The sequence below is a fragment of the Dermacentor silvarum genome, chromosome 10 (genome assembly GCF_013339745.2).
Source record: "Dermacentor silvarum isolate Dsil-2018 chromosome 10, BIME_Dsil_1.4, whole genome shotgun sequence".
NCBI classification, from domain to species: Eukaryota; Metazoa; Arthropoda; class Arachnida; order Ixodida; family Ixodidae; genus Dermacentor; species Dermacentor silvarum.
In genome coordinates, this window is record NC_051163.1 from 59,834,236 (window position 1) to 59,848,920 (window position 14,685).

Genomic DNA, 14,685 nt, shown 5'->3' on the forward strand with positions numbered 1-14,685 from the left:
CTACCAGTGGTAGTAAATACTTAATCTCCATTTTCCATTCTCGCTTCTCTCTCGGCTCTTTCGCGAATGTGGTCCTCGCTTTTTGATGGTCGTTACAACTGTGCTGCCGTAATAAATCCTCTTTTTTTACCATAACAGCTTTCAGACGTGAGTTTGGGAGGTTCGACTGCGTTCCCCTACGCCAAGGCGGCTGTCTCTCCGCGAAGGGTAAGGGTCAATTGATTATTCTATTTTACGTGGCAAAAAGGTCGTACGAAAATATTTGCAACACACCCGGACTCATAGAGGAGAATATTCGTAGATCTGGAAACTTGTCAAATGTCTTCGGAAATAAATTGAAAACCGCAGAACTGAGAAATGTTTTCGAAGAAATGCATGAAGTAACGTTACATTTAACATCAACTAAAATATGCTCGCAGAAATTGTAGTCATCTGTACAAATTCCGTGCTGTTGTTTTTTTCTCTAACATTTGCATATCGTGAAAGCACCGAGTTTCATTCATAGCGCTGCGTGCGTTTCTTTCCGATCGCCTTTTCAAAACAATTTTAAGCTTCAAGTAATCGCAGCATGTAGCGCTTATTTCCTATGTCGGCAAAGCGTGAAATTTTAAGGTAGCAGCCTTTCTTGAATATGCAAGTGGAGCGTATGCTACTGGACCAGGGTGCGCACTCTCCACAATGGAGGAGGATGAGTCGACATTGAAGAATGTTTGGTTCTTGTCGACTCTTGTCGAAAGCGATACCAGATGAAATAGTGCGAGACCTACTGCGCATAATATTCTAGCAGATGACGTGTCACTGCTTAGCATTAAGGGTGAAACTGCGACTATTGTTTCATACGTTTTCTAAATTGCTTTACATTTCTGTGGTGAGTTTATTTCATGTCACGTTATCACTCTTCAACCATTCAACATTACATATAGCTTACGGAGACGTCGGAAAAAACAAGTCTGCAGTTGCCTTTTAGATCCAAATAATGAATTCATCCATTTACTCCGGAATAATAGGTACTGAAGGTTATAATACCCATTTACTTCAGTTAACATTTAGATTTTATCTTTCTATTGTGCTCACTGTGATACTCGTGACATGGTGCTCATTTCATATTACACCGGTGGTCTTCAAAGCCGTTCATGGTAGCGATTGTAATATTGCTTACCTTTCGTCAATAACAACGCTACTGATGCTTATTCACTTCCCTGTAACTTACGATGCCTAAGTACAAAACAAGCGGCCTAAATAAACTTGACTCAAATCTGACGACACGGCTCTGTACCCTGAGAAGCTGACTCACAAGGGCAGTGTCTTCTCGGCAAACACCCAAACTGGTACGGCCAGAAAGTATGGAGGTCAGATCGAGATCAAGAAAACGACTACGGGTATCCCTGGGCCTGCGACACGAAGACAGTCGGCAAGAACTGTCGATGGCGATTGTCACGTCTAAACTCTCAAGCGATTCTCCTCTGGACGCCTGGTCTGAAAGCAAGAAGAAATGGTAGACAAACAAAACATAGCGACGATGATAACACCCAGAAACTAACTCGATAGGAATTGAAAGAGCGAGTACGTAAAAGGTGAAAACTGATTTAGAATCGTCTGGCTCGTTTAACTGACAGCTGACGTCCCAGGAAGAAACACGGATGACGGGGTCGCGTCGTTCGCTTGACAAGCGTTCTCACACACCGTGCCAGACGGCACTAACGTCGAGGCCTTTGCCCTTCATGGTCTTCCACCTCCCGGTGTTTCCCCGTTCCCGATTGTTTATCGCGATCACTGTGCCAGGAAGGTCACACAATGACCTTCCACTTCACAAAATTCCAACGAGCTTCCTTTCCGTTCTGCAAATGTATTTTCCCTGAAGTCAGTATCCAAAGCACATGTCATATTATCGTCGGTAGTAGATAATAGCAGGCACACCGATGTCGGGCTCGTCAAAGCACCTGTATACTCGATGAGAATACACTTCCTTCGCGAGTGCTGTGTTGCCTTATTTCATAGTACTGAGGAAAAAATCGGGTACGCTGTATCAGGGACGCAGTCGGGCAGTGGAGTACAGGAAACTTCTTGTGCGTGCTGCATACGGTACGGGCACGAGGGTACGCAAATGGCCTAACCAAAAGCACGAGTTACATTTATTGACGCATTATAAATCTTACATGCCTAATTTGTGTTACAGCTAGTAGGCATAGTAGAATATATATTAGCAAGCCACCCCCTATTACCAATGTTAAACGTTTCCCATGAAAATTTATATTTCAATTATATTATTAATTTCCCGCCCCGAAATTTCTCAGTGGGTTCTGAGGGATGCCGTAGTGTGAAGCTCCGGTTCATATTTGGCCATCTGGGGCTCTTTAACATGCGCCGAAAGCATCGTACTCGAGCGTTCTTGCATTTCGCCCCTCTCGGAATGTGGCCTACGTGGCGGGGATCGAGCCCACGTCCTCGCGCTCAGCAGTGCGACGCCATAGCCACTGAGATACAGCGGCGGATCATAGTACTGAAATGTTGCTATTTACTGTCAGGGTAAAATGTACGAGCCGCGGGCACATTTCCTAGCATACTGTGCCTTGCTAAGCGACTTTCTCTAAGTCAGTCTTGTTCAATCAGGATAACATGAAGCTAATACAAGAATTGAAATCACCACTTATGTGTGCGCGTCACTCCTTGCAGGGCTCGGCTGCCTTCTGGTACAACATGCGCGAGGACGGCAGCTACGACGTGAACACGTTGCACGGCGCATGCTCCGTGGCACACGGCACAAAGCAGGGTACGTCTACGCACGCTGTAATGCCTCTTTTTCTCTCTATACTCGTAGTACCCCAGTGATCGTCAAAAGCTTCGGGAGCACGTAATCTCAGCAAAAGCTGGAAATTTCCGCAGAATGGGCCTGTACGCAGCCTGGTATTCGTATTTTCAGCTTGTAATATTATGTGCAAACGCTGTTTGATTTTACTGGCTACACTCGCAAACTGCTCGGAAATTCAACGTTTTTTCACGTCCAGAGGTCTCCACACTTTTGACGCCAACTGTACCTATGGGCTTTCACGACCAGAGGCGTTCTTTGTCGTGAACAAGTGAAATGTCAACTGGAAAATTCAAACGCAAACTCAAAATTTGAGAACAATTGAGCTAGCCGAATCTATGAATGATTGTCAAGGCACGCCAAGTATACCGCATGGCTTACAAAGGGAAGGCCAGCTTATTATTTGGCTACTAATTACAGCTAAATATAGCATGAAGCCTATTTTTAATCCATAGAAGTCAACAGAATGGGCCCAATCAGCAATAGTTTTCATTAAATAAAGTAGGAGTGTTTCAGCTGTATGGCCGTTAAAAAAATAGAGACATCTCGGATACCCTTATATGTCTCGTTAATTTAGGTACCGTGCTGTGCTACGATTACTCGTAACTGATAAATGGCTTGCCCATCCTACACCACACGTTTCTGACAGAACAAAAAGCACGTTTTACTAACCTTAACTAGTTGGTTTCGCTTATCGAGGTTAGCTGACATACTTCGTTGCACTATCTTTGCTATTGCAGTCGCCAACGTATGGATTCGAACCAACGGCCAGATGTTCCGCCGACCATGCCCGGTGACGAAACAGCAACGGACACTAAATTCTGCGACATTGTCATTGTCGTTATCCTGTGTCACATTATGTATTGTTCCTCCTGCTTATTTGTTCCTTCTCCTTGTACCTTTCTCTTGAGATTTCGTTTATTCACTGGGAACGACGGGTCGTCCCTATTAGTGTCTATCGTTTTTTTTTAAATAAAGTCAAAAGAAAATAACAGAATTGTTCATGTAAAGAAACGCCCGCCACCTTGAGGGTGTTAAAACTAAGGTCAAGGTATGGTACATGCCAAATTTAGGCACACAACTTTAAGTATGTGGAAAAGTCAGTGGATGGAATGTGCAGTCTAAAGCACACCACCTTCAGGATGTTGGCACTCCACCGATATTTCATATGGCTAGTGGTGTAATTTCCACGACTTTAACTGTGACGCGATAAAAGTTTCCTTGCAAATACAGTAACCACTTACGGTCAACATGAAAGTATCTGTACACACTTCTTTTATTCTTTAACAACGAAATTCACTTCGCCCCGACACGACGTTCCTTACTATGGCTGTATCTACTGCAGTGTAGATGAAGATGTGAAAGCAATGCTTCAAAACGTGTCGCGTCATTCTTCATTGCTGAGGAAAAGGTGAGTAACTGTAACAGAAAAGAAAAACGGCATGCTTTAAGAAAGAAAACGGTGAAGGGCCAATAGTTGAAGCAAGAACTGTCACGAATGTGACAATATGTTGTGTCTCTGCTATACAGATTTATAGACGCTACAGAAAAAAAGTAATCGACTACAATCACTTCATTCAAAAATGTAATTGATTACAGTTACCAATTACGACCGTACATGAGTAATTGAGTAATTGTGCAATAACAATCAATTACAATTGCCGAGAGCCAGTGAGGATATACTAGTAGAGGTGCAACAAAATTAGGAAGGCCCACTTAGCTTCAACAAAAGCAATCCCTCACCAGAGCAGCAATTGGCTTCCCTGGTGGTGTATTCGCCACTACCTCCCTCGTGACCCCTGTAATTAACCCATGGTACTCAGTCCCCAGCAACTGCAGAGCACCTGACCAAGGCGGCGGTCAGACCTGTGACGTGGCAGAGGGTTCTAAGGAACTCTGGATCCGGACAGGCCGCCACTGGAAATTGAACCTGGAATCGTTCAACGCGCTAACGCTCTCCAGTGAGTCTAGCTAAGGAGGGCTATTAGAGGAATTATCAGGCATTACCTGTGATATTATTGGTCTCAGTGAGGTTAGAACTGGTGAGGCTTGTACAGTGCTGACTAATGGCCATGTCCTCTGCTACAGAGGTCTTCCGATAGGAGAGAATTCGGAGTAGGATTTCTAGTCCATAAGGACATAGCGGGCAACATTGATGAATTCTACAGCTACAATGAGTGGGTAGCAGTCGTCGTAGGAGGTATAAAATGAAGATTGTACAAGCCTACGCCCGAACCTACAGTCAATATGATGATGGACAAACAGAACAGTTTTATGAAGATGTTGAATTAGCGATGAGAAAGGTGCACACTCAATATACTCTAGTTATAGGTGACTTCAATGCAAAGGTAGGGAAACGCAGGTTGGTGGAAAAGCAATTCGCAACTATGGCATCGATTCTAGAAACACTAAAGAAGAGATGTTAGTAGAATGAATGAATACATTCTTCGGGAAGCGCTGCAACAGGAAGTGGACCTAGAAAAGTCCTTATGTAGAAACAAGAAATGAAATATATTTCATACTGTCTGCCGATCCCAGCATAGTGCAGGCTGTAGAAGTGTTAGGGTAAAGTGCAGTGACCATACGTTAGTGAGGTCTAGAATTTCTGTCGATTTGAAGATAGAAATACTTAAATTAGTCAACAAGGAACAGTTCAAACTAGACGCAGTAAGGTCAAAACGAGACGAATTCAGGCTGGTGCGCAAACAAATATGTAGGTTTGGAACAGAAAGCTGTAGGTGACATATAGGTAATCAATGGAACCATAACTAGGCTGATCTCAGAGGTAGCAATTGAACCGGGAGGTAAGGCACCAAGACAACCTGTAGGTAAGCTCACCCAAGTAACAAAGGACCTAAGAAAGAAACCACAAAGCATGAAGGTGTCAAACTCAAGAGATCAGATAAAATTTGTTGAACTGTCGAAACTGATCAACAACAAGAACGTTAAGGAATCAGCAAAATATGGACGCAACATGAAATAAGTAAGAACAAAACTTGGCATAGGACAAGGCAAGGTGTACGCACTGAAAGATAAGCAGGGTAACGGATTTTGCACGACATACTGTAGTGACTAAGCATATGGGTTCTCTATGAAGCGTGACGCTTCATTGTTGCTGGGACTTGGAGAAAACGCCTCCAGGTTAGGTCAATGTAAAGCTGAAAACATCGTTCGTATGTGATTATCCGGCTGTTACTTCCTAAGTGGCCTTCGCTGTCGAGACATACCAGCGCCTGTTCAGTTCATCGACCAACATCTGGTGGAGCGTCAAGATGAGGAAACAAATATTGAGCATTCGGCTTTGCCTGTCTGTAAAAGCGCAGTGAGGCTGTTGTGTGGTTCGATCTCCGGAATTCTACTGCTGCTCCAACAAAATTCAGGTTATCAAATGTGCGTCGCTTGTTACAGCTGGTCTCGCGCATAAACTAATTCGTTACATGTCAATGGTTACTAAAAATGCGATTGAAATACAGTAATCTTTACTGGGCAAACAAACGAATCGTTAAGTTATTAAATTACCAAAGAAATGTAATTGATTATAATAAATAATTACACGTAATTCGTTACGTAAAAGTCTGCCAGTGCTTTAATGAGTCGATATTGTATGTTCGATGTACTCTTAAGGTGTGCGTTGCCTTTGAACAGCGAAGCTGTTTAAGCCAGCCGTAATTTGTGGTTCTTGGTACCTATCAAGAACCTACCAACAAATAAAATAAACCTTCTTGCCGAGGCGGGATTCGAGCCCGCGTACCCCCGGTCTCAAAGCGACCGTCGTACCCACTAGGATATACAGCCACGGCTGCACAGCATGCATTTATGCGAACCATATGATAGCGTTCGAGCGTCGTCGTCTTCGTCCACAGCTGGCGCGTTCATACGCTCGTGCTCTGCGACGTGAAGAAGTTTTGCGTGCTATGAGAGCGAGAGAGAGAGACGCATTCGCGGAGCGGGTCTCCTGGAACGCGGTGTCGGTGTTGCAAGCGGCGCTATACAACGCGTAGTGATGGCCGTAAGTTCGAGAGGCTCGAAAAGAAATTATCATCATCATGAGGTATAAGATGAAAAGTTCGTGCGCACTTCTAGAAAATGCTGGACTGCGATCGCCCAGCTTCGCTGTTTCAAGCGTTGCGCGGTCGAGTGCAAGGTTGCGCGTTTTTTTTTTCTATTTCTTGTGTGACGTCTTGTGACGCCTTAGGCTTGTCTAAGATGTCCATAGCGCAGATATACCAGAGCTAGTAAGCTGCGGTACATGTGCGAATTACCGTTACAGAAAAAAAGGAAACAAAGAAATTGCTTGTAGCAGAGCGAATGAAGAAAGTCGACGACAGAGATCACACGTCAGGATTTATCAGCCACCTGTGAAAAACAAACGGTTTACGCCGTCGAAGTCTACACGATGCCTTCAATCACCTCTACGCACTTGTTAAAGCGATGAGCGGGAATACCTTCTGTGTATCGATAAAGTTCATAAAACAAACGAGAGTTTAATTTATACCCTGAATCCCCAATACTTCAAGTATGTATCGACTGAAAAGTGCACCACTGACATGGTGCTTAAAGGCGCAAACCTCTAATTCATGACCGTGGCGAGGCAAGTGGCAAATGAAAACAAACAACGGAAGGTCGTCAAGAGCATGTGCGTCGTTCACTTCAAACCATGCAGATAATTAGTTCAAGTGAGCATTTGTACAGCCTCTCGATGAGTGTTCCGTTCGACAAGATACTTCTCATTATCGAGCGTACACATTCACCATGACCGCTGCCCCGGCACATCCAGGGAAAAAGTATTGTAGAAGCTTGGTAAGCAATCATGTAGTTATCCATTGTACGTCGATTCTCCTACACACCTTAATGTTAGAATTTTCATATTTCATTTTATAATTACCAAGGATAGAGGTCTGACAATAGCATGAAGTGTATGTCTCGCGCCGATGCTCTGATCGACAAGAAAAATGTATCAATCAGAGTGAGGCATCCGCACTATGCTTTACTAGGGAGAGAAGATTCCACACTTTCATCGCATATTATTTACGGCTTCTCTTCATGACACTGAGTGCTAGCACGCAGTTGTTCGCGGATACTGTTTGTTAATTTTATTCGGCCACTTCACTCAGCATAGTTCTTCAATCGCACAGTTGCCCCTTACGACACTTTTCAAAGTATACACAGGAAATCTTTGTACGCAGAACACAGGAGCTCTTCAGGCTGACAGAAAGGGTGGGAATTCTTTGCTCGTGCGCTTGAGTTTAAAATCACGCGGCTTGTGAAAGTCCCTCAATACTTCAATAGGCGCATCATCCCAGCATCTGTGACCAAGACGAGTTTCGCTTAAAACCTTGTGAGCCTTTCCTGACACCACCCAGACACAGTCGACTAGAGTGAGCAACGGATGACCCTGAAGACAGCTCGTTATCCGTAACGTGGCCCCGCAAAGTGGTCCCGCAACTCACCGCCCCATTTCAATGCGGACGCGCATAGCATCCATCCATCCATCCAGCCTTCTCATAGTCTTCCAGACTCATTCCATTACACGTTTTCGAAGTTGTCTCCTGAGCTGTCTACGTAGATTGTCCCGATGCTGGCCACAATTGGAACACACCACTAAGCGTCTTTCTGCTCGGCTGGCTCACGTGTATTATTGTGGAGACCCATAGTGAGCACTGCGCCTCTTCTAACGTCCTTCATCCGAGCATAGCGCCTGCTGTTTCCTGTCGGGTCGTTTCGCCGAAAAGAGCCGCTCTTTCTGGTCGCATGACACCCGCAACCTCTACCTGCTCTTGGTGTACGTGCCGCTCTCGCACCGGCTGTGCTAAGTGCACGCCCTGTCCCGAAGGATGGCGAGCACGTTGGGCCCTGGACTGAGCAGAAGCACGAACCTGCGACGTGGTCCCGTGTGCGGCGATGTCGAAATACACGTACTGCGGAGCTGCGCCTCCTCGGACGAAGCGTTTCTGCTCAGCACGCTCAAAATGTTCGACCTGGACGAAACTTTCTATGTGAACAAGCTCGGATCGGTCATCATGTATGGCATCATCCTGCGGTAGCTGACCAACTCCGCCGGATATACAGCCGTAGAAACCAAAAGAGCCATCAGAAAGTAGCGCTAAAAATTTTCTTTGAGGAAGCTTGACCCCCGTTTAAAAAAGTCCGACGTATGCGATAATCCCTCATGCGAAATTTGAGGGCAAGTGTATACGTGTTTTCATTTCGCGATATATTGAGGCAAAGAATTTGAGACCAAAATCACCGCACCGAGCCAGTGCCATCAGTGGCTTCGCAGAGGGAGGGGCAGTATGTGAACGCTGGAATGATACGCGGCATCGAAGTCAGCTGTAAAAGAAGACGAAGGCGCGAGAAGTGGCACGAGCGCAAGTGGCGGTATGGGAATGCTGGCAGGATGAGCGGCATTGGAGCCATCTGTGTAAGAATACGATCACGAATGTTCTAGCAGTGGCACGAGCGTATTGGTACGGTTGCGGCGAGGGACACCAACGAGCCAGCTGCCGAAGAAGACGATGAACGCACGAGCAGAGGCACCAGCGCGTTCGCGTGGTTACGCCGAGAGACAGCGACGAGCCAGCAGTGGAACTAGACTATGACGAACACGCCTGCAGCGGCACGAGCGCGTTGACGGCGAGAGCCAACCAGCTAGCTGTGGAAGACGATGAACGCGCGAATAGTGGCACGAGCGCGTTCGCGTGGTTATGGTGAGAGACCGCGACAAGCCAGCTGTGGACCATGACGCAAGCAGGGGCAGTATGTTCACGTGATCACTGCGAGGGACACCAATGAGCCAGCTGTGGAAGAAGACGAACACGCGAGCAGTTTCACAAGCGCGTTCGCGTGATTACGGCGAGGGACGCCAAAAAGCTAGCTATGGAAGAAAACGACGACGAACGCGCGAGCAGTGGCTCGAGCGCGTTTGCGCGGTTGAGGCGAGGGGCGTAAACAAGGGAGCTATGGAAGCCGACGACAAACGCGCGAGTGGTGGCGCGAGCGTTTTTGGCACCGTTACTCCGAGGGACGCCAAAAAAATCACAGCATATCCACGGGGTGAATGATGATGAGTGGGCGAAGCTCCGGAGGGAATCATCGGATCTCCCGCTTAAGGGGACGCTAGCACAAACGCGTTAGAAACGTGCAGTACTCTCTAGTAAGGGGGAGCGGCCACAGCGTCTTACGCAGCCATTTACACATGCCGGAACGTGCACCGCGTTTGCCGACGCCATCACATGACTGCTGAGAGAGTATAACCCCCGTATTCATAAACGCTCCTCGACTTGAACTTGACTTGCCACCGCTTTGGGCAGCGCGTTCGAAACGCGTTGAAGGTAAGGCGGAGAGGCCACAGCGTCTTTCACCAGCTTCTTACACGGGCCTTAACGCGCTAGCACAAACGCGTTAGAAACGCGCTAGAAACGCGGCCTTTCGTTAATGTTGGGTATTTATTGCCATCGTGGTGCGTGTGTCCATGCTCGCTTCGTGGCGTAGTGGGCTAACGCCGCGCGCTCGGAAGCGAGGGGTCCCTGGTTCGATTCCGCGCTACGGACACAACTTCGGAATTTTTTTTCTCAGACTGGTTACACACTACTACTACGACGACAGGGACGGAACGGGTGCCGCTATAAGGAGCTTCGCCCCTAAAAGCTAGCTGTGGAAGAAAACGGCGACGAACGCGCGAGCAGTGGCTAGAGCACGTTTGCGCGGTTAAGGTGAGGCACGTAAACAAGAGAGCTATGGAAGCCGACGACGAATGCGCGAGTGGTGGCACGAGCGCTTTCGCACCGTTACTCTGAGGGACGCCAAAAAGCTAGCTGTGGAAGAAAACGACGGCGAACGCGCGAAAGCCCGAGCCCGGCCCAGGCCGGGCTCGGGCTTTCGGGCGGTGTGCATGTAACGCGAGTTATTCTCGGGCGTCTCAACTCTGAAACACATTATTTTTCGGTCTCGGGCCGGGTTCGGGCCGGGTTCGAGTCGGGCTCGGGCCGGGCTCGGGCCTAAGGTAAAGGGATGGCGGGCCGGGCCGGGTGGGTAACGTAGATTATTTCCGGGCCCGGGCCGGGCCCGGGTCTCACCATAAAAGTTTTGATCGGGCTCGGGCGGGCCACCCAACGTAAAAACGGGCCCGGGCCGGGCCCGGGCTGAAAAAATCGGCCCGTGCAGTGCTCTACTGTCATATTATTTCCTTATCCTCATCTACGCGAGCTGCATTTGTGATCTTGAATCACAACCATTCAACGAGCCTACCAAAGTGCTTTTCCTCCAAAGCTATTCGAAGTACATGACAACGAAAAATAAATACATTCTAAAAAATGTGCGAATTATGCAGAAACGCCTCATATTACAATGCGTTCAGTTCTCTGCGGGTTGCAGACGCCGAGTGCTAAGACCGCGCTACATGTTCCAGATGCGCTTGAACAGCTCCTCGCGGCTCTACAATAAAGTATGATGGGGTTATTTTTAGTGCGATAGCAATTGTATGGACTCTTCAATCGGATTTATGCCATCGGCGTCGCCGTCGCCGTCGCCGTGAGGTTCCGTATAACGTCCAAAGGCGATATCGTCGCAGCGCGCCGTATGCGCGAGTGAAAACGCGCGGGGGACGCGCGCTATCACGGAGAGCGAACGCACGGCGAAAGCAAACGCGACCGTCGCGCGAAAGGCCGTGGGAGTATGGGAGGGAGGGAGGCGGGGCGACGCTGGGCTGCGGCACGAAATGCGTATCTTGCAACCGGGCGCAAGGGGAACTGGCCACTCAATTTCCCACGCGAAAGCAAGAAAGCGGGAATGCAGCGCGGGAGGGAGGGGGGGGGGAGCTTCTACTCTGCCAACAACTGCGTTTGTACTTTGCCCGGCTGTGGCGGTCGCCTGCACAGTCTCTTATCTCCACACGGCTCTGACCTTTGTATGCGCTGTGCATTCGCCGCTCAGTTTCCATGGAAGCGATAGACCGCACGAACCTTCGCCCGCTGCGGCGGCTGCGCTTGCTGCCAGCGATTTGACAGTCGCTGTCTGCGATCATTCAGTGCGATCTATTTATGTTTGCTTGTGCGCGCTGACACCATGCTTGTCAATTCAGTTAGTAAGCGAATGTGTCCAAGTTCATGCAGCCGATAAAACTACTATCCCTACTGCGAATAGCTCTGTACTAATTTGCTATCGCAATTGATGCGTCGCCTTTCGGGCGAAACTGCGACATTTGTTTTAACCAGTTACGAAGATCCGCAGTGATTCAGCGGAATGTGAGAGGCCTAGGAGGCCACCTCGCTGACTATCGACAGTATATGTTCAAGTACCATTTTCCCGTGGCTGTAATATGTGAATCCAGCATGGCCTCCTTACTGCGCATATCTCGATGTATGCCACTCTGGTCAAGGAATGAACCCCATTTGAGCAAAATGCTCACTTTTGTTCGTAGGAACTTAGCGTACCTTCGTAAAGACGTTACGCCACCTGCTTCCAATGAGTACGATTGCATAACACTAAAGTACAAGCGGCGCTCATTCTCAGTAATTGGAGGATCCAATCCTCCAACATCGAGCATAGACTAATTTTAGTTGCTGTCCATACTGCAAACCGGTCCAGGTCCCCACCATCGACGACTTCAACGTCCACCATCCCATGTGGGGCTTTGCTTCGACGAATGCCTGTGGTAGAGGCTTGGCTGACTTCATGTTTAGTGATGGCTCGCCATCAGATCAATGATGGCTCGCCAACATACCTTCTGGGCTCTTATTACAGCAGTTGTCTTGACACTGCGTTTGTTTCAAAGAACCTGCTATCTGCAACGTGATGGTGAACTGATCTCGACACCCGTTGAAGTGACTATCTGCCAACATATATCCAGCTGAAATGGTTACATCCATCTGCTCTGCTCACTGTACGTTGCATCGATTGGCCAACATTTCAAGAATCTGTGAACACCGCCTGCCGAACCATCCAATCACCATTAAATATTGAAGATGTCATCGCGTCAACTTTACGCGACACAACAAAACACCTCAACGCACCTGCACCTAACTCACCTATAGATGGCCAGTACGAGTCACTTCGCGCGATACGGCGTCGAGTAGAACAGAAATACAAAAGGGCTGAATCACCATTAGAGGTCTTTGTATCTCGCAGGGCACAGCGTCTTGTTCTACGGCACCTTGACAAGCTCGACAAACACTGGACAACATTATGTGGCTCTCTGGACCCGAGAAAACCTATCTCTAGAATTTGGCAAATTGTGCGAAGCCTTCGATCGCCTCCACAACAGCTGCAACCATTCAGCGCTGTGGCCATATGGCTAGGCCAGCGTGAAGTTGAGTCACCGAAGACTTTTGCAAATTACTTGTGATTGCCAACACAAACGCGATTGAGTTTTCCACTATCTCGTGATGACCATCTGGAGGCGCTTTTCACTATGCACGAGCTCGACGCTGCGATAGCTGCATCCCGCTGGTCAGCATTATACCTGCAAGGTTCCGGGCCACCTACATCCCCGAAACACCTCCCTGTACAATAACGAGACAACTAGTGAGACTTCAAATACCGTATTTTCAGGCGTATAAGTCGCGTTTTCTCCCGAATTTTTCGTCGGTGCCTCTTATAGAACGGTGCCACTTATATACGCTTTCTTTTTTCGGAAAAACTGCTGTCAAAATCGGATTGCATGATATGGCCACGCGAAGCAGACTGAGTTAACCTCCCCTGGCAGTTGCTATGGGTTGTGTGCGCGTTTGGAGGTACCGGGTTCTTCTCGCGATCTAGTTGCTGAGCGCCATGCGAGAAAGACGGAGCTGCCACGCATGCGGCGGCATTCCAACCGCGAGTCGACTGACCCCGAAGTCGCCGCATCTGGAGATCGCTTTTAAGATAAGGCCCGCAAACTGCGCAAACTACGCAGTTGCTACCAGAGTACAAGCCTACCCCCTCCCTGTCGCGTGGAGGGTGTAGGCTTGTAGGCGTTCATAGAGTGGGGGACGTTTTGACTGCCTTCTGGCAGTCGAAACGTCCCCCATTCTATGAACGTGTTGTTTCCAACCACTTCTGACTACAGATTTTCCGCATTACGGTAAGTAATCCTTTTGGTGACTCGCCTTCGTACGCAACATTTGTTGCTTTATTTTGATTTATTTCTTTATATTAATAACAAAACTACAATAATACTGTCGAAACGATACCCAAGCATAATTTTATGGCTTCATAATTCGCGAATTGTCCAATATGTCGTTTTTCTCAATAGATTGTTGAAATAGATGTTGCGGAATAAACTGTTCAGTTTTTTTATCGGAAAGTTATATTGAGATGACCAACCTCTCTGGCATTGTTTTCGATTCGGGGGGCTTAAGGCGCCGAGATACATGCTTCGCCTAAATATGTATAAATGCTGATTTCTTTCAGCACGGTCGACAACAGTCACGCCTTTGATTGTCGGTATCCTGCGCATAATGTTCACCTCAGTGCATAGCATAAAATCCTTGGTATGCTACATGATAATCTCTCTTATTCGCTAACTTATTATTTCCCGGGTCGTGAGATTATTTCTTCGCGCAGGTTTGCTGTGCTTTCTTCTGAACAGTAGAATGAAAAGGTATAAGCGTTGTTGAAACATTTATTCAGTTTAATAACAAAAAGTATAAGCAACAAACTCGTACTATTGACTCTTATCAGAGAAGTCTTTCGGCGCAAAGTGAAAAAAAAAATTTATAACACACTAAAGGTGTTCTGCCTTAGAAACACGAGCGTGTGAAATGGACTATCCCGCGAAGCAGACTCGTTACTGCAGATCATACAGTAGATGTAACGGACACGCATGAGAATTTAATGATCAGGCTTAGAATTATTTTTTGTATAGGTTACAGCGGCAATGAAGGGGCAACAACCTATCCGGA

General features: G+C 47.5%; 1 protein-coding gene across 6 annotated transcripts in view; it reads left to right on the top strand.

Annotated features, from left to right (window-relative positions):
- LOC119465735 (prolyl 4-hydroxylase subunit alpha-2) overlaps positions 1-14,685 on the top strand; it is a 253,637-nt gene that overhangs the window by 184,516 nt on the left and 54,436 nt on the right. For 5 of the 6 annotated variants that reach the window (XM_049657516.1, XM_049657514.1, XM_049657517.1 and 2 more), the window contains exons 11-13: positions 139-207; positions 2,674-2,770; positions 3,547-3,776. The exons of the other annotated variant lie outside the window; for it this stretch is intronic. In XM_049657516.1, coding sequence (XP_049513473.1) covers positions 139-207; positions 2,674-2,770; positions 3,547-3,716 — 336 coding nt within the window. In that variant the 3' untranslated portion in view covers positions 3,717-3,776. Of the gene's footprint in view, positions 1-138; positions 208-2,673; positions 2,771-3,546; positions 3,777-14,685 lie in introns of those variants that run through there. 6 annotated transcript variants of the gene reach the window in all.